This window comes from Juglans microcarpa x Juglans regia, chromosome 1D (assembly GCF_004785595.1).
Source record: "Juglans microcarpa x Juglans regia isolate MS1-56 chromosome 1D, Jm3101_v1.0, whole genome shotgun sequence".
In the NCBI taxonomy this organism is placed as follows: domain Eukaryota; kingdom Viridiplantae; phylum Streptophyta; class Magnoliopsida; order Fagales; family Juglandaceae; genus Juglans; species Juglans microcarpa x Juglans regia.
Window position 1 is genome coordinate 9,724,299 of NC_054594.1, and position 22,400 is coordinate 9,746,698.

Genomic DNA, 22,400 nt, shown 5'->3' on the forward strand with positions numbered 1-22,400 from the left:
CTCTTTGTTTAGCATCTGACACGAGGCTTTTTCATAAAGTTCCAGAATAGGATCACTCTACTCCATTCTAGCGAATTTTCTTTGCAGAATATGAGGTTATTATCTGCAAAGAAAATTTGATTAATGCTTGTTGGATTTTTCCCAATGGGTACTCCAGATATAGTACCATTTGCCTCCAGATTGATTCAAAAAGGATGTTAAGACCTCAGCACACATGATGAATAGATATGGTGAAAAAGGATCACCCTGCCTTAAGCCCCTTGATAGATTGAATGGAGCTTGTGATTCACCATTGATCAGTATATAGTATGAGAGCAATGAGATACACTCCATTATAAAATCTGTCCACCTTTGATCAAACCCCATTTTTATCGAAATTGTCTCAAGAAATTTCCATTCCACTCGATCGTAAGCCATGTTCCTCTTAGTTCTATCACATCATGTTTATCAAAGTATTATCTATCAATTATTAGAACAAATCTTATATTTTAAAAAGAATAAATTCATAATGGATGAATAATTTGATATCATAGTAAAATGAGCGGGGCAAAGACGTAGTATATGGTATATAGTTGTATATATAAGTTACGCCATATACTACACTCTTATCTCATTTTTATCACATTGTGTTGATGTGACATTAACCACCAACTATTAGATGAACTAGTCTTATTTTTTTTTTCAGTAACAAATTGAGAGTTTTATAGATAATGCCACATTATATTAAAGCATGAAAGAAATAAGATGAGAGTTTAGTAGGATGGGAGTGAGAAAGAAATTTTTGGCATTGAAAGATAAAATATGAATTTCCTAATAAAAATAAAGAAATATATCTTTAAGATACTAATCATAAAATTATTAAAAAAAACACTATATATTATACTCTAAACTCGGTTTCTATCTCATTGTGTTGAGGTGATATCACTCATAACACTTAAACTAATTCTTGCTTTTCTAAAAATAAAAAATCAATAGTTAATAAGCAATACCACTGCAGTATAATAAGATATATGAGTGATGCTTTCTCTCCATGGATCATATTTTAAACTTGATGACATTTCATATGACTTTCCTCTAATGATTACTTAAAAATAATTTTAGCTTTTGCTGTGGAATAAACATGCTTGAATAGAGAAAATAAGATCAAAATTGTTAATGTCATGTTTCGTATGCCTTTGGGCCAGGTTCTAGCAACTCAGGTCTTCAAAGTTGGGCTTGCGAAAACGAAGAATAAAGAAACTGGGAGAGGGCAGCCTTGGGACCGGGGAGTCTCTGATGCCAAAGTCAGTAGAGTATTTTAAAAATTTGTAACTAATGAGAGAGTCTAGAGATCAGAAAGCATTCTCGTACCTAAAAATTGCTATTTATACCAGGAGTCTGGAGGGGACAGATCGTGCCTACCCCAGTGGAGTCCATGTCCTTTTTATTGTTCTTTTTGTCAGTCTTTTAATACAGCGTGCATCTGCGACGACATCATTAATGTGGCGTGTAGTTCAGGCAGTGGTGCCATTAATGCGGTGTGGTTCCCCGATTTGTCTTACTCTATTGGGATCCTCGGTGGTTCGTCGATGTCACCCTGTCAAAGGATTGAGAGTCCCCTTTACTTCCCGCTCGTTTACGTGGACAGGTACTCAAGGGCTGAACGTTGTTCAAGAGATCTCCAAAATGGCGAGTCTACCTGTGGGCTAGGCCGAGGGACCTATTTGTTCTAGGCTGAGCCTTCTTTTCTTATTCTCTTAGTTTTTTTTTTTTTAATTTTAAAAAGAGAGAGAATGATCACATGTCCATGAGTGATCCCCGCCCAAGTTTATTAATAAATCCTTAATTTTGGCTAAGGAGAACCATATACAAAAAATCGTCTAAGCTGGGGATTTACAAATAAGAAAAATAAACCCATCAACCCAACTAAACATTATTACCACTAAAATAAACAATGACAAAACACTAAAAGAAATTACAAGAATCATTATGAACAGGTACGAGTATAAGGAACACTACCTATATCCAGTCTAAGAAAACCCTTAACTGATGCTGGAACCCCATCATTCCCAACCCATAACTTATTTAAACCTTTTGCATCCATTTTTGCGAACACATCTGCCACAGCATTAGACTCTCTGAAAATATGGTTAATAAAAAACTAAATCCCCTCCAATCTCTCCATTATCTCTTCCCAAAAATCTTCCAAATACCATAAACCACACCGTTTCTTCTTCAACCAGTTCACCACCAACTTTGAATCCATTTCCATTTCCGCCTTCCTAAATCCCATAAGATAAACAATTCGAAGTCCATGCAAAATACTTAACACCTCTGCAGCATTATTCGATTGTGCTCCTAGAGAATTCGAAAAACCACAAATAAACTTACCATTAGAGTTCCGTATCACCCCACTAGCACCAGCCTCACCCGGATTCCCCATAGAGCAACCATCAATATTTAATTTCACAAAATCTACTGCCAGTCTCCTCTATTGAACAAATTTTACTATGTTATTAGTCGAAGGCTTAAAAGGAATCTGTAAATTTCTCAAAACTAATTCATCACATGCACTTATTTTCTTAGAATCCTTAATCTTCAAAGCCACCCAGACCAGCCAATATTTAATAGCAGCAGCTATCACTGAAGCAACAGAAACTCTTCTATCCTCCATTCTTACTTGACATCTTCTCCACCACAATCTCCAAGAAATGATGGTAGGCAAAATACCAATTAGTTGACCCCCCTTAACAGCCATTTTTGCCCTTTTGTTAAAGAACTCAACTCTCTCCCGCCAAAGCTTTCCTTGCATGGAAGGCAGACCCACAACTGAAGCAAAACACGCCCACACATGTTCATCCAGCACACCTGTAGCTAATATATGATCCAGATTTTCCTCCTGCCCAAATACACAACCGTTGCATTTCGATACCATGGGGATATTTAATCGCCTAATCTCCTCATCAACTGGTAAACAATTATGCCAAGCTCTCCACATCGTTATTGACATTCTCTTTGGTAATGCCGGATGCCAAATCCACTTTGTCCATGCAAATTCTGGAACCCGAGCATGAATGCACTCCAATGCACTACTAGTAGAGAACTTACCATTACTATTTGGGAGCCAAATAAGAACATCAAAACCTGGTTTAATTCTACCAAGCCTCTCAACCATAACTGCAGCTTGTTCATTCCCCAACAACCTGGAAAACAATTCCATATTCCATCCTCTTTCATCCTTACACGCCTCCAACTGCAAATTTGGCAATTCCAAACTTTCATGCGTATCAGCCAGAGCACCCAAACCCGACCAATTATCCCTCCAAAATGAAATCTTACCATCTCTAACCTTCCATCTAGACTTATTCAAAACCAACGGAATACATCTCACAATCATTCTCCAAAAATTCGTTCCTTTATTCAAATCAATTTCAGTAATATGCCTACCTACTATATATATATATATATATATATTTTTTTTTTTTTTTTTTTTTTTTAAATCCGCCTAAAGAGATACTTGAGACAACAGATTCCATGCCAATTTCATATGTAAAGACTGTTGGACATCATGTAAATTCTGGATGCCCAAACCTCCTACCAATTCTGGTTTACACATTTCCTTCCAAGCAAACCATTTCCTATTTGGCTTGCCATCAATGCTACCCCAAAAAAAGGTGCTCATTATGGAGTTAATTTTATTAATGATCTGTTTCGGAGTGTTCAAAACCGAAAGCAAATGGATTGGCATACTTTGAATAACACGCTTAATAAGCAATAATCTAGCCCCATTTGAAAGCATTTTGCCTTCCAACTTTCCAGCCTTCCTTGTATCTTTTGAACCATAAAATCAAAATGCCTAACCAATAATCTTCCTAAAACTATCGGAGCTCCCAAGTATACAAAAGGAAAAATACCTTCCAAGAATCCAAAGATTCTAAGCAGGCTCCTCTTCCGATGTGCATTAATATGTTTAGAAAAGTAGATAGAAGACTTACTTTTACTTACAACCTGACCAGACCACCCTTCATATACTTCAAAAACATTTGAAATTGCCCTCAATGATGACTTTCCTCCATTAGAAAACAAAACAATATCATCGGCATAAAGAAGATGAGAAATAATAGGAGTACCTCTTGGATGAGAAAAAGGAACGATCTTACCAACTTCAACCTGTTGCTTTATCAACCTGGTCAATACCTCTTCCATCAAAATGAATAGATAAGGAGAAATTCGATCCCCTTGACGCAATCCTCTCCCTCCTTTAAAGAAACCTTTTGGGATTCCATTAAGCACTATAGAATACCACGATGACGATATACATTGCCGTATAATCCATAATAAAAAATCAAAGAAACCAAAGGCCTTCAACACATTCAGCAAAAAATCCCAAGACACACTATCATATGCTTTCGCCATGTCAATTTTCAACACAATATTAACACCATGACATGGCTTATGTATTTCATGAATTAATTCTTGAGTCAGACTAATATTTTCATAAATACAACGTCCTTTGACGAAAGCACCTTGCTCTGGAGATATGATCTTATTTAGAATAGGCAAAAGACGATTCACCAATATTTTTGAACATATCTTATAAAAAACAGAGCAAAGACTGATCAGCCTGAATTTATCAAAGCTTGTAGGATTACTTACTTTGGGATAAGCACCAAAAATGTCAAACTATAGAACCGTGGTAATAGAATCCCATTAAAAAATTCCCTAGCTGCCTCAATAACATCAGGACCCACTATATGCCAACATGACTTATAAAAACCTGCACCAAACCCATCAGGGCCAGGACTACTATCAACCGGAATGGAATCCAGAGCTTCAAAAATTTCCTGGCCTGAAGGAAGGCTGCACAACCCCTCATTCTCAAGGTCTGACACAATCGGATGAACCAAACCAGAAAATCAGGCCTTTCAAGACTACTCCCAGTTTCAGAAAGAAAAGACTGAAAATATTGGACAGCTCCATTATGTATATCTTCAAGAGTAGAAAGCACAGTACCATCTTGTAAAGCCATTGTAAATATCTCTTGATTTTTCCTTCTAGAAACGGCACGGAAAAATTTTGAAGTTACCTCCCCTTTTGTAACCCATTGCTGCTTAGCCATTTGGGATAACCGCACTTGCTCTCTCTCATTCCACATTGATAATTCAACCTTAGAAACAATAAGCTCATCCTCAACTTCCTCAGAAAAATTTTCCTGCAGTAATGCCTCTAAACCATCTATCCGATACTCAAGATCAGCAATATGACACTCAATTCTTCCAAACGTCCTCTTGTTCCAATCTCATAAAACCACTTTTAATCTTTTGAGTTTAATCATGAGCTTCACCAAACCCCCTACCTCCTGTCCCATATCCGCTTGCCATGACCTCATAACACATTCAAAAAAAAGATCATGCGATACCCACATTTGTTGAAATTTAAAGGATGGGAAACCATACCGAATATTATCTTGCTCAAACTTTATAATCAATGGGGAGTGGTCAGAAGAAGTTCTAGCTAAATAAGTCATTCTTGCCTCCGAAAACAAATTTAACCCATTAGCGTTCATCAAGACCTTATCCAACCTCGCCCATTGTCGAGACAAACCATAGTGCCCATTACACCAAGACAACAAATTTCCAGAGGAAGGCATATCCATAAGACCATTAGATTCAATCCACTCATTGAACTCAACCATAGCTAGAGCTAGACGAGGACGACCCCCCCTTCTCTCTTGGTCCGAGCGAATAATATTGAAATCACCAGCCACAATCCAAGGCATCTGAGAAATATCTTGAATCAGCTAGAGAATCCCACAATCTACGTCTTTCCACGTAAGAACATTTCGCATACACAACCGTCAATAAAAACTCTTGCAAATTATAACCAATTTTAACGGAGATAAATTGTTCTTCCATACACAATACCGAGAGGTTCACAGCTTGGTTCCAAAAAATCCACAGCTTACCACCCACAGCATCATTTAAAAGACAATACTCAAATCCCAATCTTTCCTTCCATAAAACCAAATGAAACTCCTGCAGCATGGGTTCAGCAATAACCACGACTTTGGGCTTGTACTTCTTAACTAAACCTTTTAATCTTCTTCTTGATGTCCCTAAACCTCTAGCATTCCAATAAATAAAAGACATAATCAAATATTTAATTTAGAAGGCTTACGAATCAACCTCTTAGAACTTCTCTCCTTCATAGCTTTCCTGTTACCATCAGTTTCCTTCAGAATCTCAGAATCAGAGACCACCACTTTGTCCTTTGCCAAATGCTCCATCTCACCATCAGTATCATTCTCCGAGCAAGTCTCAACCTCAACAACCTGTTTTGCCTCTCCTACCGGGAGATCAGCCCCTCCTACTTGACCCTCAACATGTTCAGGCAGAACTGCCCTAATAACTCCTGGGCTCTGGAACATGAATCTATTCCCCTCAAAAAGCTGAGGGGTTAGCTCCTCGTGATCTAGGTAAGCTAACTCAACAAAGCCCACCTCCATTGAGACCTCCACCCCCTGCCTTTCAATCTACGCCACTAATCTCTGACCCAACCCACCAGGAGAAACCATTGATTCCAGATTTAACCCAACCATCTCTGAAACAATAGAATCTATGACAGCAGCCTCCTTCACATTACACTCTGCATCTATAACAGTACAATCTGTTTCTTGATAACCCAAATTCCCCTGAGTAATGTCTTCACTTAACATAACACCCGGAGATCTTTCTTTATTATCCTTTTGTGCGTAAGCAACATTACCGATCAAAGAATGATCTTTAACTGAATCTTGCACATTACCTTCAACATCACGAATATTACAATCGTCATCATGAACATTTCTTTCTACATCTTGTACATTACACTCTGCATCTTAAGGACCCAAATTCCCCTGTTTACTAGATTCCCCTAGCTGAAATTCCGACGGTATGACAGTATAAACCTTCTGCACCCACACACCAGAGAAACCCCCGTCTTTCTTCCCCTTTGAAACCCCGTCTACTTTCTTCTTCGCTTTCCACTTACATGTTAATACATTATGACCCTGCAGTTTACAATGTACACAATATGTCGGGAGGGTCTCAAACTCCACTTCTTGATAAAAAATAAGAGGATGATGAGGAGTCCCAATCCATAAAGCCTTGAGCGGGTCTTTTGAAACATCCATCTCCACACAAACACGAGCCCCATCCGTCGTCATGCAACGGGTAGAATTATCTCTCTTAAGGAACCTTCCAATCAGCAACGTAATATTTCTCAGGAGATCCTCATGATAAAAATTCGGTGGCAAACCTGGAAGATTTAACCACACAAGGACCCGCACAGGTTCTTGATCCTCATGATAATCAATAGTCCAGTGGAAAGGCCGATAAGAAACACCATCAATTTCGCAACTTTCCCTAGCAAATGCCTTTACAAAATCTTCCTTAGAAGTCATCCGCACAAAAACATTTCTAGGTTTTAGCATAGAAGATACAATCGGCTGCTTACTCAGACCCCATCTTGCTCGGATAAACGAACGGATGGCATCCAATGAAGGCCGCTGTCGCAGAAATTTCAACACCAAAGAGAACTGGAATGGTAAGGCAAATCGATCAAGTTCTTCCTTAGAAAAAATAATACATACTTCTCCCTCCACCATCTGTGGCGCACGAATAAGAACCTTCACCTCAGGAAGAGGTTAAGGAGGATCCAAAACCATATCCGCAAAAGATCTCGAGCGAGAACCTGACGCCGACGCCGACGTCGTACGGCCGATAGCGGTGGCCATGAAACCCTAATCAAAAGAGTTGACTCAAGATTCCATCGGAAAACTAATTCTAAATCTTGGAGCTATCTTGGAGCTGCACTTTCCAGATACATTCTAAGACTAGCTTCACAATCTCCTTAATGTTTGGATCGTGTTTTGAACCTAAGACCTCACACACAAGGGCTATAAGCTCAACCATTGGACTAGAGCTTATTGTTTTATTCTCTTAGTTGCTCCTCTCATACCCACTAAAAGGGGGGAAAAAGAAAAACTCCTTACAAAAAATCACTATGATTATGTTTAGATTTCACACATTCACAAGTGATAATCCTTTAAAGCCCTTTCTACAATTATTTTGTTGAATCATCAATATCCTCCCAATGTATTTTAGACGAGGTTTTGGATGAATCCTACATTCATTCTGCAATAGAAACTTATGAATTATATTTTATTCAATAAAAAGAAAAGGTTGGCAAAAGACTCGAGTTGTTTGCTCTTCAAAAAATGGTGGTAATATTTGGGATGCTCACTTTTTAGAGTAAGGATTGATCTTGGGATAAAATATACACGAATCGAAGAAACAATTAAATCTAGCGAGTAGTAACACTCACTACAAGAAAAATTGACTTTTGTAGCCATTTAATTGCGACGAAAAGACTATTTATGATTAAAACAGACTCATTTTGACTGTAAATAGTCATTTCACTGAAATTAACTGGCCACAAATAAACAGTTTTCTTATAGTGACTTTTACAACTTTTTTTACATATTCCTTTTAAATTAGTGACATTTTTGTAAAATAAAGATATAATATATATATATATATATATCTCTACAATTTTTGTAAGTTGTACAAAAAAGCTGTGTGCTTATCATTATTCTTTATTTTTATCTTGTGATCATCCCTTACCTATAATTACAAGGTTTAGGAGCAAACTTCATTAAAACATCAATCTTTCATAAACATAGGGAAATAATCTGCAGCTGAAATCGATCTGGAGCCAGAAACAATAAACATAGATCTGCCAAAGTCTTATTTTATTTATTATTATTAAGAAAAAAAAAAAAGAAAAAAGGAAACACAAGAGTGATGAGGATCCACAGAAAACCTATGTTCTACGTTACAGGATACAATTGCCTCTTATACATGAAATACAGAGTACCAAAACAAGATGCAGGATGATTGGAGACGAATATAAAGCTTTCACTTGCTACCAAATCATATGAATTTCATTCAGTTCCAGCAATCTTCTTCTTCAATGCTTCAATATCTGTAGCTAGTTCTTTTCTGCTTGACTGAGAACAAAGAGTAATATCATATGTTATCAAAGAGGAGGATCATAGACCTTATTGAAAAAGAAGAAATATTATTCTTCATCCTTCCAATCATTCAACCTTCATTGGTGTAATATTAAATGATTGAAAATTTATTTGTGTTTTTCAATCATCCTTCCTTTTGTCATTTTTTACTTATCTGTCAATCATTTGATGCCACATCAGATAATGATGAAAGGATGATGACTAGGCGGACAAGTGAATGATAATCACAGACTTATCTTATATGCAGAATACGTAATACGTGATAATAATAAGGTCCTATAAAGCAATTATGGTTATAAAGCAAGAAAGATTTTGTAGTCTATCATATTTACCTTGAAGAGAAGGTAACGGTAGACAAACCATCCGGTATATCCTAGCCCTACCAACTCCATAATCTTTGGAAGCTGGGAAAAAAGAAAAAGAAACTCATGTCAAGACTGCTTGCATAAAATTTGAACTGCTCCAATTTAATAAACATGGAAGTAGCAATGCAGTTGTTATTAAAAGAGATCACCTACCAAAGGGACTGAGTTGACAGCACTAACTACAATAGAAGAAAGCCAAACAGCAACTATTGCCCCACCTCCATAGAGAAGTACTGTTGACTTGTTTTCAAGTGCATCCCACTGATTATTATTACAAAAGAAGGGAACCATTTTAAACCATTGCATTTTTTGCTTACTCCTAACAAAATAGTATTATTTGTAAAAAAATTTGCTTCTCTCTCACCTTCTCCTTCAAGTCTGAAAATAGCTCACTGGTGTCAAGGCCTGATGAGTCTTCTGAAGAGGCTCTGATCTGAAGCAGAGGAGACCTACGGGACTCTGCTTGAAAGTGAAAAAAGAAAGCTATTTGCTTGAAACATTCCAAATTGTATGCTTAGCTTTCTTGTTTAAATATTTGGTTTGTAATGTGTATATCTTCAAGCAACTTACAAACATAGAGAGAAAGCAAGAAATGAAAACCTGACTCAATCACAAGCCGATGACTGTGAGAAATAATTATAGAGAAGAAAACAATTCCAATCATTCATTCTTCTTAAAAGCTAGAAACAGAAAGGGCAAAAGCAACAACACCAATATCCACTAGCTGGGGAACCCAAAATCCATTATCATTGTCTGTCTGTGCACATCTTGCATAATAGTTCAATGCCCACCTTTGATTACAATGTAAAACTCTAGGATTTAGGCTCTACAGCCTCTACTGTCTCATAATAGTATATATAGTAAATACATACATACATGAGCCATTAAACTATAGGAGTAACATGAGCCATTAAACTCTTAACTCTACTCTCCACCACCAAATGCCTCAGAGAAAAAGATAAAAGAAATACCTGAAAAGTGCTTAGCAGAAGCAGGGAAAGATGTGGAGGACAAGCGAGGTGGGAGGAGAGGCAAAGAAGAGCAGCGGGCTGTGGGTTTGGTGCTGGGGAGGCGAGAGACTAAGACGGCGGTGTTGGGGTAAGCCGTCGCATATGCCGCCGCTGCTGCCATGGATGGAAGATGATAGATTTGTGGACAGCAAAACGATATGTCTATCCCCAACAGCTCAGCTTATTTGCCAATGTGGTGCTGACTTCGATTGCTTGGTCCCTTTGTTGCTTGGGATTTTCTTCTCTCGCCATTGGTTTGGTTATCCGTTGTTGTAGTTTCGGGCACTGATTCCAGAGTGCGACACGTGGAGAAACTCAGCTTCCTGATTGGTTGCATCCCTATCTGATATCCATGCTTTTGGGTCATCTCTCTCACTTGTCTTGGTTTCAAAAGTGTTCCTTTTTTTTTTTGGGTCTTGTACTGCTCTCTTGTACTACGTGATGAGAATGATCACAGCTACAAGCTTCAGATTTTTCCTAATTTATTTTTGAGTTGTCCGCTTGGAGTGCCGTCTAGTATAATTTTTTTCTTTTTCATAATTTTTTAATATTTTTTAATAGTTTGAAAAAATAAAAAAAAAATACACTAATATACTAAAAGTTATTTTCTTATTATTAAATAAAAATAAATAAATACACAAGCAATTAAAATGGGAGAACAAAGCTTCATTTTCCATTTTTTTTTACCTAAACAAATTCTAGGATTCCAAAAGAGATGAATGCAAGAGAACCTCTAGACCGGATGAGGTAAGTGTAGGCATTTGACGCCAACTAATGGGAGGCTAACACGTCAGCCTCTAATAATATTTTACGATAGAACCAAATGGCATTGAATCAGAGCTAGATTCAAAACTTTCTCCAACCCTCCACTTCTCGTTCCCAACATTTCATTTCCGTACTCAATAGCTCTCATTTTCAGCTTCGCATTCTCGTAGATACGGTCCATATTCTCCGTCGGGTTTCGCCAATTAGGTATCGTTCCATGACAGAAAAAATTAAGATTGGCTAGAAAACGAAGCTTGTTGTAAAATGAAGATAGGACCGAAAACTAAAAGTAGGCCAGGAAATGAACGTAAGACGAAAAAAATGAACGTAGGTCGAAAAATAAAGGTAGGACGGGAAAATGAAGCTTGGCTAGAAAATGACACTTGGACAAAAAATGAAGTTTGGACAGAAATATTAAGGTAGGAAAGATTTTGTTAATGTCAAAAATCACACAACAGTTCAGAAGGAGCGAAAGAGTCATTTCCAGCCCGCTATAACAATCTGGCCCTCGATCAGTATGGTCTGGAGCCCTAGCATGATCCAGTGTGGTTGTGCGTAGGTCTATGACAGTGATAGAAAATAAATACTGAGAATGTAAAAGAGAGATAGACATACGGATTTACGTGGTTCATCATAAAACTTACGTCCACGGAGTTTTTTGGGAGAAAATATCCACTATAATAAGTTTATTTACAGTCTCTCATGGTACTCATACTCTCTATACAATAGAGTTTAGAGCTCTATTTTTCTGATAGAGATCTAGTCGCTGGAGCTCCTTTCCTGAGGTTAAAGAAGCTAAAGAAGAAGTCGAAGTCTCCTTGAAATCTTCTCGCCATGCATTTCTTTTTATATGTCCCTTCTTTTTGCCTGCCCTAGAGAGTGGTGAGGATTTGTCGTCTTCCCTTGCGTGTTAGACATCTTTCTTTCGTTTACGTTTTCTTAATTATTTTCCTTTCTGTGTCCGCCTTTCTTTCCTCCTGACACATTCTCTTTTTTCTTGTCCCCTCATTGTTTCTCAGTCCTCTCTCTTCCTTTGTCTTCTAGTGGTTTGACCTTCCCTTAGATTGAGCCTACTAGTCTTATTTTGAGCCATGTATATTTTATTACTTCCAAACTTATTATTTGAATTGGACTTATTATTTAGTGAATTGCGGTCTAAAATAAGAAGAATGGGCCATTGGAGGGTCTAAAATGAAGGTTTTCTCTCGAAGCAATTCATCATGAAAATCCCACTGTGCTTCAACATTTAATGAGATTCACATAATTGATTTATATCTCTTCAAATTATAAAATGTGTTTGGTAAAAGGAATGTGAAAAACATTGATAGAAAACTCCACAAATGCTTATCTGCAAGTTGACCCATGACTCCAACGCTTATTTTTTCCAATAAAGGTATTATTATTATTATTATTATTATTGAAATAGAATCTGCTCGTTGTCTGAGCTCCAAAGTTAACTTACAAGAGATAACACAACTTGTACATGAACTCGAATAAGGCCATAAGGGCTTTCTCTTAGCTAAGTTGAGCAGCTCACCATACATGCTCGATCCACACCAACCATCTTAGCCCAAAACTAATATTATTTTAACTATTATTGGTAATTTGGTATTGATGTCTAGGAATAATGTCCCGACTAATTTTAGGAATGCACAAGTTCTTAATAAAGAATTTCTTATCATGCACGTTAATTAGGTAATTCAAGTAAAATCTCCATAACTTATTTCTTCTAGATATTATTTGCATCCAGAAATTAGAACGTTAGACTTGGAGGGAGCATGCATCGAGAGCAATGGCTCTACCGCTTGAGCAAACTCCTAGCTGTCACTATTGTTAATTGAATGCAAAGTTGACCGAGCAAAACCCATCACGTACGTCTATGAAGGCCGGCCAGACAAATGACCCTTTACCCACACACACGAAGAAGATGCATATAATTGTTTACAATTTAAATACAAGCAATCTATCATCATCTTGGTTGGTTAAAGCAAATCGAAGTAGCTTAGAGACAGACACTTGGGAGGGAAAGAGTAAAAGCAACTTCGGACTCTCCAATATTCACATTAATGGCAATTGCTCCTCTAATTATATACATGACCAAGTTTCGTGACCTTTTAAATCATTACAAGTTTCTATTTTTAGGTTGCTTTTGGGGTAACCACGGGGCCTCCAAATCACTAGCCTTAAGACAAGCTCTCATATTCCTTTCGTCTCTCCCTGTGGGACTCTTCCCACCTGAACTCCTCGTTGGCACCGTCTGTCTTAACTTAATCTCTCTCTCTCTCAACTGACCCACCTGATTAGGAAAAAGAAAAGGTATACTTAAATATAAATAGAAAACAAGAAGAGAGTACCCAACAACAACTCAAAGTCGACCCCTTCTTTTGTGGGTGCCAGTCTAATATGGCTTAATTCCCATACTCATAGAATACAACCATATTCAAACCCCTCCCATTATCCAGCTTATTCCATTGCCACATTATCCTTCACCCTCTCCAGCACAACCCATTTCCTCTAATTCCCAGGTAATTCCAAGAAGATCGCGACGAAGTCAATATTAGAGGGATTTGAAGAATTCGAAGTGGCTTTGATCTCATTTTTGAAGCACTTTAATTTGTTAAGGTGATTTTGGTTTACCTTCTCATACCCACCAATATCGTTATGATATTATTCATGGCTGACCTTGGTTCGTATATTTTTCTTTTTTGTGTCTGGAAATAAGCAATTAGCTTCCGGCCGGTATGCCTTTCATGAATTGTGGGAAGGTTGCATGAGAGAAGCTTTATTAATGGGTTTTCCTGATCATGATCAATGGCTATCCGGTTCTGCAATTCAGGAACTGATCAACATAAAAGACAGGAAAATGCTTTCCGGGTAAAGTTGATGGGCTTCTGCAAAAGCTGGTATTACACCATCTGGGTGATTTTTTCTTTGTCATTGTCATCGTTTGCTCGAGGCTCAAACGATTATGACCTTGATTCTTTAAATGCTTTTATTCATGATTATGCAAATAAATCTCTAGGAAATCCTCGTACAGGGATTCTATACAATATTTCCCTCCCTGCAAACTTCTCTGGCATGGAAGTCTCAGCTATCAGACTCCGAAGTGGGCAGTTTTGGGCAACAGGCCGAAAGAAGATTAGCCTCTTCCAATTCCCACCAAAGATTCGACCAACGCCTTATGCCAAAAGGATAGCCATTCTGTGTCAAAACTTAGGCAACTGGTCATCTTATTACTATAACGTGCCTGGCTATAGATTGGTTGCTCCTGTGGTCGGATTCGTGGCATATGATTCTTCTAATTCAAGCACCTTAGGCAATCTTAAGGTCAACTTCAGCGTCATGGGGAAGCCTATTTCAGTTCATTTTTCTCATGATATTGTGCTTGGAGGAAAGGACTTGACACCAAAATGTGTCAAATTTGGTAAGGATGGATCGTTTACACTGCAGGACATGAATGAGTCGTACGTTTGTGTTTCACGAAGTGCAGGTCATTTTTCTGTTGTTGTACCAAAGAAACATGATCAGAGGATTCTGAAATTTTGGGTGCTTGGATTCGGGCTAGGATTCGTTGTGCTGGTTCTAGGGGGTTTGGTTTTGGCAGCCATCTTCAGACTGCTAAGGAGGAGGAAGATCATGAAAATGGAGCAGCAGACTGAAAGAGGGGTAGCTTTCGACACATTTTGGATTGGAGGGAGTAAATTGCCTTCTGCATCAATGATTAGAACTCAGCCAGCCCTTGAGAATGAATGCGTTCCTTGATTCACAATTTGGTTTAATTGTACATCTTTTTCTTTTTCTTCCTTCTGTTGTCCAGAAATTTCTTCAGTTCCCACTATTTACAGGTGGAGATACCTTTGTTCCCTTTTATGCCTTTTCAACTGCCAAAGAAAGCGATTAGTATTGATATTTTCTAAGACTAAACAGATTATATAAAAATAAATTTATAAATTGATGTGATTTCATCAATTTATAAATTTATTTTTATATAATCTCTTTGTGACAAAAGTATTTCTCTTCTTATTGAATATGCAATAGCGGCACATGCAAGAAATTTTCGTACAATTTCTCTGTGTCTAGTCTAGATCGAGATCAATCGCTGTTTTATTATTTTTAGTCACCCTTACTCGTACGTACGGCCCTAATTTTAAAGAGGTGGCTATCGGCCGTTGTTATATGAAATTCACTTAAAATGTACACTACATCATGCATGATTGGGGATGACAAATTCTAGGACAAAAACTTATAAGGCTCTTTCAGTTTGTGCAAACCACAGATGCAGGTTTGAATAGGGTCTATTTAGCTTAGCTGGAGTTGGGTGATGAAGGTCGGCAACTTGACTCTAGTATCTGAAACATTCATGGGATTTAGAATATAATGCAAAAGACAAGGACTTGAGGTAGGTAGAACTTAATATATATGGATGGTATATATATATATATATATATAGCCTTTCCAAGTTCAATAATTTTACACATTAAAACTCGACATAGACCCTATCAGAGTAATCAACTTTGGCTTGAATTTTCAAGAAGTTTAGCAGATTCCATATACACCATTTGTATATGTGAACTCTTTGTTTCAAACAACTATATATATATATATATAATGAACGTAGATGCTCAAGATGATAAATAGATTCTTGAAGCAGATGAGACGTCATGTCAATCCATAAGCAGAAGGCCTTTCTACATAAATATAAATTTGATACTTCCTTTTAGGCTGGTAATGTGTTCTTTTAATCCTTGGCACTTCGTTGATTTGAAGATCAAATTAAAAGAACACAAGGTTTTGTAAAAGATGTATTTATTACTTGTATAAAAGATCCTTTGATTTTTAATTCCCAAAAGACTTTTCGACCATCTAGGTTCTACTTCAATCGTCATTGCCACATAAAAATTAAGGTTTTTATTATAATAAATTAAGGAGTGCGACTACTTGGCTTTTTCTTATAAACACGAAAGGTCTGTGTCCCATCTAGTTCAAAATTCCAATATGGGTTTTATGTGGCTTGAAAAGTTCTTTTAAGGAGCAATTACAGGAGCAATCATAGGAGTTCATATATCTCTACTCTGAAAAGTGTAGCTTCTTTATAAAGAGTGTTATTATTGGATTATCTGAAACTTACATCTCAAATGACTCTATTGACGACGTAGTGCCACGTAATTTATAACAATTAAAATACATATATTCAAATTAAAATGGCATCCAAACATACAAAAAGAAAAAGATTGAAACTCTAAATTCTTTCTTTCTATTATGCATGTGTTTTTGTTTTTAATTTTTTTAATAAATCACGTGGCATCACATGCATGGTGGTGCCATGTTAAGAGTGTCATCTGAGCAGTAAATTTCGGATAGCCAAATAGCACCATTCCTTTATAAATTGTAGAGCAAGGGTTAAATTAATTAGCCAATAGGGTGAAGGTCACAGAGTAGATGTAAAGGAAAAGGGGGATCAAAATAAGAGCCATTGAGAATGGCCATTGTAACAATCTTGTTTGCTGCTTCTGTGGCGTGTATTCCATCCCAGCTGACATAGTTTTGTGGGTCACTGCAAACCGTTGCTGTTACAATGCTCCCATTAATCATTTTGCTGTTTCCGCAGTACAATCTAGGGTCAAAATTGTAGACACCACCCCCATGTCCACAACATGCTTTGGTTCCATATTGGAGCCCTGATCCAAACAGATGATAGTTTTAGAACTTAGAAGTAAAATATAAAAACCTTAGGCTAAAGTCGTACCATGAGATTTGGGATGCCGGAAGAGTTGTAGCAATACAGAGTAAGTGTCTACATATATGAGGGAGGCATTGGAGAGAGCTTTCCTAGTTCGAGCTAGTGTTTCCTTCAACATGTTGTTGTAATCCACCACTGCATTGTTGTAAGACATCGCGCATCCAAACTCGTCAAGGTCTGAACTGCCATGAGAAAGCTCCACTAAAAATGCAGGATAACAGCCCACTGGTGCAAGATTGAGCACCAGAAATGCACGCCCCCTAGGCCATAGAGCTCCTTCAAATTTTGACAAGGAATATAAATGGTCATATTTGCTAGCAAATGCAGAACTCAATGATCATACTAACTCGACCAACTGAACAACTCATCAGTCAAGGACTTGTGATGGACCAAGGCCACATTGTCTGAGTAGAGAACTTGTGTCTGAGTAGTGCTCTCTTTTGATCCCAGCACCTTGGTGGTGGCTCATTGGTTCTTGGATTACACCAAAGTGGTTTGGCATGTACTAGATTCTAGATTCAAAGTCCAACATGGATTCACCTTAAACTATTAGTATTAGTAGCCTAAAAATTCATTAAATTTCCAAATGAGTCTGGGTCTAGACAATGGCTAAAACATAAGTTGAAAGAGTACATACAGCTTCTCGTTGTCTAGATCTCTCCTGTCTGGTTTTCAACGAATATGATGTTAATTACCATAGTCACACCCAAGTAGGAAAGTTACGTCCAGTTTGCCTAGTCCCCTCCTACCCTTTTTTTTATTCTGCAATAAAAAGAGTTATCTTTGATCCCCTAGGCTTAGACCCAATTAATGTTCCATTTGGCAAATCAAGATCTACTCAAGTTCTTATTCAAATTTAAGTTTCAAATGAGAGAGAGGTAGGCATATAAAGTGAGTCATACAGTATTTATTGAGCATTTTATATAGAAAAATGTTAAATGTACTTAAGAAAAACTTACAAAAAATTTATTTCTCCACATGCCAGGTATTGATTATGTTAAAAATCATAAAATATGAATTTCAAAAGAAAACTAACAAAATGAGTCTTGTAAGTAAAACTGTAAGAACATGTAACACTACTCTTTTATATACGTTACTTGAAAAATTCATGCCAATAATAAATATTATAGAGTCCACTTCTTGTGTTTATGCCAATCTGACTTAAGGCTCTAAAGTTTGTTTCCAAACTTGAGAAGATGATTTGGGTTTAATCTGGGTCGTTATAAGCAGCTTGCATGACATGGACTTATATAACACGTAATGGAAATACAGACCTTGATGGTGCCAGCAATTTGGGAAACCACTTGGGGTAGGTACTGCTTCACTCCACCTATTCCAATGGCTCCTAAATTGGAAGTGAAATCATTCTGCCCAATATAGAATGTGTAGAGCGATTTCCCAAAAACGTCTGGCGATGGAAGTTTCGTCAATCCTAAGAAACAAAATTCAGCTTTTTGAGCATACCCAATTTCCAATTTTGGGAAAAAGATTACTTTGCGAATACATTTCACAACACATATTTTAAAGTAATGATATTTTTGTAAAGTGATGTTATTTTTATAAAGTATTTTACTAAACTACTCTTCATTTTAAAACATAATTGTGTAATGTGTTGTGAAAAGTGACGTGTGTTTATCATTTTTCTTTACAAAATACATATTTATCAAAGTGGGTTCGGTTTAATGGAGCACGACATATATATATATATATATATATGCATTAGAAAGCTGATGAAATCATGGTTTTTACCTGTTCTGTCTGAGGAGTGATGAAGTTCATCAACCTTGGCCTTGAATTCCTTCATTTGGTTGAGCTGAATGGCCAGAGAAAAGGGACTAATTCCGGTTACAAACAAGGAAGTGTTTGGGAGGAGCACCGTTGATGCCAATGTTGCATAGTTGACCCCATGTCTATAATCAGATCCAATTGATTGCAGATATGGGCTTAGAAATGGCAAGCCTAGAGCTTGAGCTGCCAAACTCCAAAAGCAAGCGTCGAGTAAATCAATTCGCTATTTTTTATTCATGTGCGCTCAGCTCATTATCTCTATACAACACACTATACATAATTTTTTTATTTTTTTTATTTTTTTCCTTACCAAATATGTAATATATAGATGATGAGTAGATAAATTATTTTAGTTTAACAAGAATAAAATAAAATAAATAAATAAATAATCAAGTATGGTATAAGAATGATGAGAAGGGCTTGGATACAATAAGTACTATTTCATTTCATATCATCTCATATTTACAATTTTTTCAAATTTTCACGCCAAATATAATAAACAATTCAATTTTTTCAAATCTCAAAATAATAATAATATTATTAAAAATAATATTTTATTCAACTTTCATCCTAACTTATCTCATCTCAATTCACTATCTAGACCTTATTTAATATAAAGTGAGAACAAGGCTTTGTTAGCGCCTATCTTTCTAAATCTTAGATAATGGATAAAGTTGCTATTTTGTTTCGATCGTCTAAATATGTTTTACATTGTAGATAGATAAACCTATAATTAATAGATCTCATTATAATTAGAGAAATGTTTTAGTCATAAAAAAATTCTATAAAAATAAACTCATAAACTGACGTAACTTGATGTGGTACGTTAAATTCTAAAGTTAATTTTATTATAAATTAGATCTACTATGTTATGATACATATCATATGAAATCAAATCAATTTATAAGTTTACTTTTATGAGATCTTTTTGTAACTGTAGCACTTCTCTTTTAATAAATATTGAGATTTACACCGCCTACATGCAGCATTTAATATAGATATATTAGGGTTCACAGATTGTATATTTCTCTCCAAACTATAAAAATATGTTTAGATAATACCTACAGTACAGTCAAAAACACATGTCATCGATCGATAGTTAGGGGAAAATATGGAAAAGGTAGCCCTTCAATTATTTGTGTATCGTTAACCAGAAGATTGTTTGTCGTCCAGCCTGGCGTTTTGTCTACCGATGGAAAAGGGTGCAATAAAAACTCACGATATCTAGCCAAATTTGGGCCTACCATATCTCTAAGGAATGAGAAAATCATGCAAACAAACAAATGGTGTTAGCCATTTGGCACGAATTCTAATGTCCATCATGTTAAATGAATTCTTATCAACCGAGTTAGACATTTTTATTTTTTTTTTTTTTCATTTTGGGTTGTGTGTAGAGCCATGCATCCAGCTGCAACTTAGCATGAATGTTGAAAAAGGGAAGAACCATGAGTGAGCTTAATCATGAAGTGTTTCAGTTTTGGCATGTTTTGTGACTTCATGAAGATAAACAACAACATAGAAGAAGGTAAGAAAAATGAGAGAGATGATGATGATGATGATGTGTAGATTAGAGATCATAATAATTACCAAAGAAATCAATAATGAGCCTTCCATCAGAAGCACGACCAGCAGGTCTCTTGAAATAGGTCATGCCGAAGGGCCCAGACTGTGCCGGAAAAGCCGCCCAAAACCCACCCGTGTCTGAATTCGAGTCGCCGAAGTTGAATATTGCCTCAAAATCACATTTTGAATCACTCGAGTAACCAAGCATTGCCACCATCACCACCCACACACCTAACCCCTCTCTAAATATCATCCAAGTTTTATGTAATCGGAGCCCCATTCTCTCTCTCTCTCTCTCTCTCAATGTATAGAAACAGTTTATTGGTGGGTATAGTTGTAATGGAAGTCTAAAGTACTGCAAGCCTTATATTATACCTCATGTTATAAAGAAAAATGATAGTGCATAAATATTATACAAATTTTAAAAAAAATAAATAAATACGAAATTTATATAAAAATAATAATTTTTTAATAATAAATTTTTTTTTTTTTAAATAATTATACGATACTTGCTCATTACACGACTATATATAACATTACTCTATTATATATAGGTTCGTGATTTTAAGGTGCGAAGTATTTGGAGGTATGTACACTGTGACTCCAAATCATGTGCTCTTGGCGAGTATATGACGTGAAAATAATTACAGTTACAGATAGCTAATTCTTGTTGGCAACAAAGGAACAATATGTGTGTGTAGACAACTCTAATAGATTTCATAAAAAGTAAATTCACAAATTAAGGTATTTTAGATTTAGTTTATAATAAAAATAGTTTACAATTTAATATACCACATTAAGATACGTCAATTTATAACTTTATTTATAAAATCTTTCTGTAACTGGAATATTTTTCATATACATACATACATATATATATATAATATAATATAAATAGACGAAAAATGCTTTGTCCACCGACAAAGCATACCCAAAAAAAGTGTGCTAAAAATTTTAACAATAGTTGTGCGAGTTTTTTAGTATTTTTTTTTTTAAATAAGCACAAATATGCTTTAAAAAAATACAATATACTAATCGATATCTAATTCGGTACCTTTTGTCCGTGACCTTAGCAGCGCCCTGGACAGACACACATACAATACCTGGGATCTATTTCTTGAAAAATAAAGGATGATTTAAGAGTAATGTTATACACTATATTTTTATCTTATTTTGATCATATTAAGTAGTATGTAACATATTTATTATCATTAGATAATAAAAAATTATATAATAAATAATTATTTAATAGTAATAAATATATCACATCATACTTAATATGATAAAAATGAGACAGTAGTATAGTATATAGAATTTTCTAAAAAGAATAGAGAAATGTCCACCTATTATTGATCTAGTTGACTGAAAGCCCATACTTCACCTGGCATAACGATAAAAGCGAGCTAAGCCCATGCAAACAAAGCTGCAAGCATCGAATTCACAAAACTATAGCATGGACCAAAAAGTGGGAAAAATGAATGGGCCATGGCCCATTGGTACAAGTAATGAACGTCTGGCTTTGATCACTGTAAACTTGATGCCGGTACTGATAATTGTAGGCTTAGGCATAATCTTCTTCTTTTTCAAGTAGTAGTGAACCGTAATTATCTTATGCTTAGGAGAATAGAATTATGAATTACGATCTTATAAAATTTATGAACAACAGAGAAAAACAATGACTGTATGAATCTTTTGAATAATATTAAATATATTTTTTTATAAATAACACTTAAAACAATGTTAAAAAAATAGTTTGATTCAGGCTGCTTCAATCAATTCAAATTGAATCGGTCAAAAATCGAATCAATTTTAGTGAACTTTTTGAATGGCTCACTGAACCGCTTCAATCGATCGATTTAGGTTGCATTTAGGTAGTGAGCTATTCTCAAGTATTCTGTGAATAGTAATAAAAAAATTATGATAAAATATTAAATAGTAGTGAGGTATTCTGAGAATACTAGTACCCAAACTAGGCCTTAAGTCGATTTCAACCAATTCAAAATTGTATTTTTTTTTTTTAATTTGTATAATAACTGAGTTTTCCTTAATTTCTTATACAAAAATATAATAGAAATAAACATATATTAATTTCTTCATCATTGGATTCAATAAGAATA

The 22,400-nt window shown here is 35.9% G+C and overlaps 4 protein-coding genes and 1 long non-coding RNA gene across 6 annotated transcripts; 1 reads left to right on the top strand and 4 right to left on the bottom strand.

Moving 5' to 3' along the window:
- Nucleotides 1-1,966: 1,966 nt before the first annotated feature.
- LOC121261390 lies at nt 1,967-2,422 on the bottom strand. The gene is made up of 2 exons (XM_041163770.1): nt 2,205-2,422; nt 1,967-2,117 (listed from the first exon to the last, which is right to left on the bottom strand). The coding sequence occupies exons 1-2, from the start codon at nt 2,420-2,422 to the stop codon at nt 1,967-1,969; spliced, it is 369 nt and encodes a 122-aa protein (XP_041019704.1).
- Nucleotides 2,423-2,442: 20 nt separating this feature from the next.
- LOC121256396 lies at nt 2,443-8,474 on the bottom strand. The gene is made up of 3 exons (XR_005939047.1): nt 8,340-8,474; nt 6,311-6,321; nt 2,443-2,454 (listed from the first exon to the last, which is right to left on the bottom strand). It is a non-coding gene; the product is annotated as an uncharacterized LOC121256396 (long non-coding RNA).
- Nucleotides 8,475-8,755: 281 nt separating this feature from the next.
- LOC121254901 (protein CURVATURE THYLAKOID 1A, chloroplastic-like) lies at nt 8,756-10,673 on the bottom strand. The gene is made up of 5 exons (XM_041155412.1): nt 10,389-10,673; nt 9,782-9,876; nt 9,571-9,678; nt 9,385-9,456; nt 8,756-9,028 (listed from the first exon to the last, which is right to left on the bottom strand). Exons 1-5 carry the CDS (start codon nt 10,546-10,548, stop codon nt 8,963-8,965), a joined length of 501 nt encoding a protein of 166 aa, XP_041011346.1. The 5' UTR covers nt 10,549-10,673; the 3' UTR covers nt 8,756-8,962.
- A 2,705-nt stretch (nt 10,674-13,378) lies between these two features.
- Nucleotides 13,379-15,099, top strand: LOC121253476. Of its 2 annotated transcripts, none has more exons than XM_041153724.1 (2): nt 13,379-13,814; nt 13,915-15,099. In XM_041153724.1, exon 2 carries the CDS (start codon nt 14,004-14,006, stop codon nt 14,952-14,954), a length of 951 nt encoding a protein of 316 aa, XP_041009658.1. In that variant the 5' UTR covers nt 13,379-13,814; nt 13,915-14,003; the 3' UTR covers nt 14,955-15,099. The 2 variants fall into 2 exon arrangements, with proteins under 2 accessions (XP_041009658.1, XP_041010301.1); XM_041154367.1 differs by having other exon boundaries at nt 13,922-15,099.
- Nucleotides 15,100-16,550: 1,451 nt separating this feature from the next.
- On the bottom strand, nt 16,551-20,631 carry LOC121238886 (GDSL esterase/lipase At4g01130). The gene is made up of 5 exons (XM_041135966.1): nt 20,308-20,631; nt 18,682-18,903; nt 18,190-18,364; nt 16,939-17,192; nt 16,551-16,870 (listed from the first exon to the last, which is right to left on the bottom strand). Exons 1-5 carry the CDS (start codon nt 20,561-20,563, stop codon nt 16,602-16,604), a joined length of 1,176 nt encoding a protein of 391 aa, XP_040991900.1. The 5' UTR covers nt 20,564-20,631; the 3' UTR covers nt 16,551-16,601.
- Nucleotides 20,632-22,400: the final 1,769 nt, after the last annotated feature.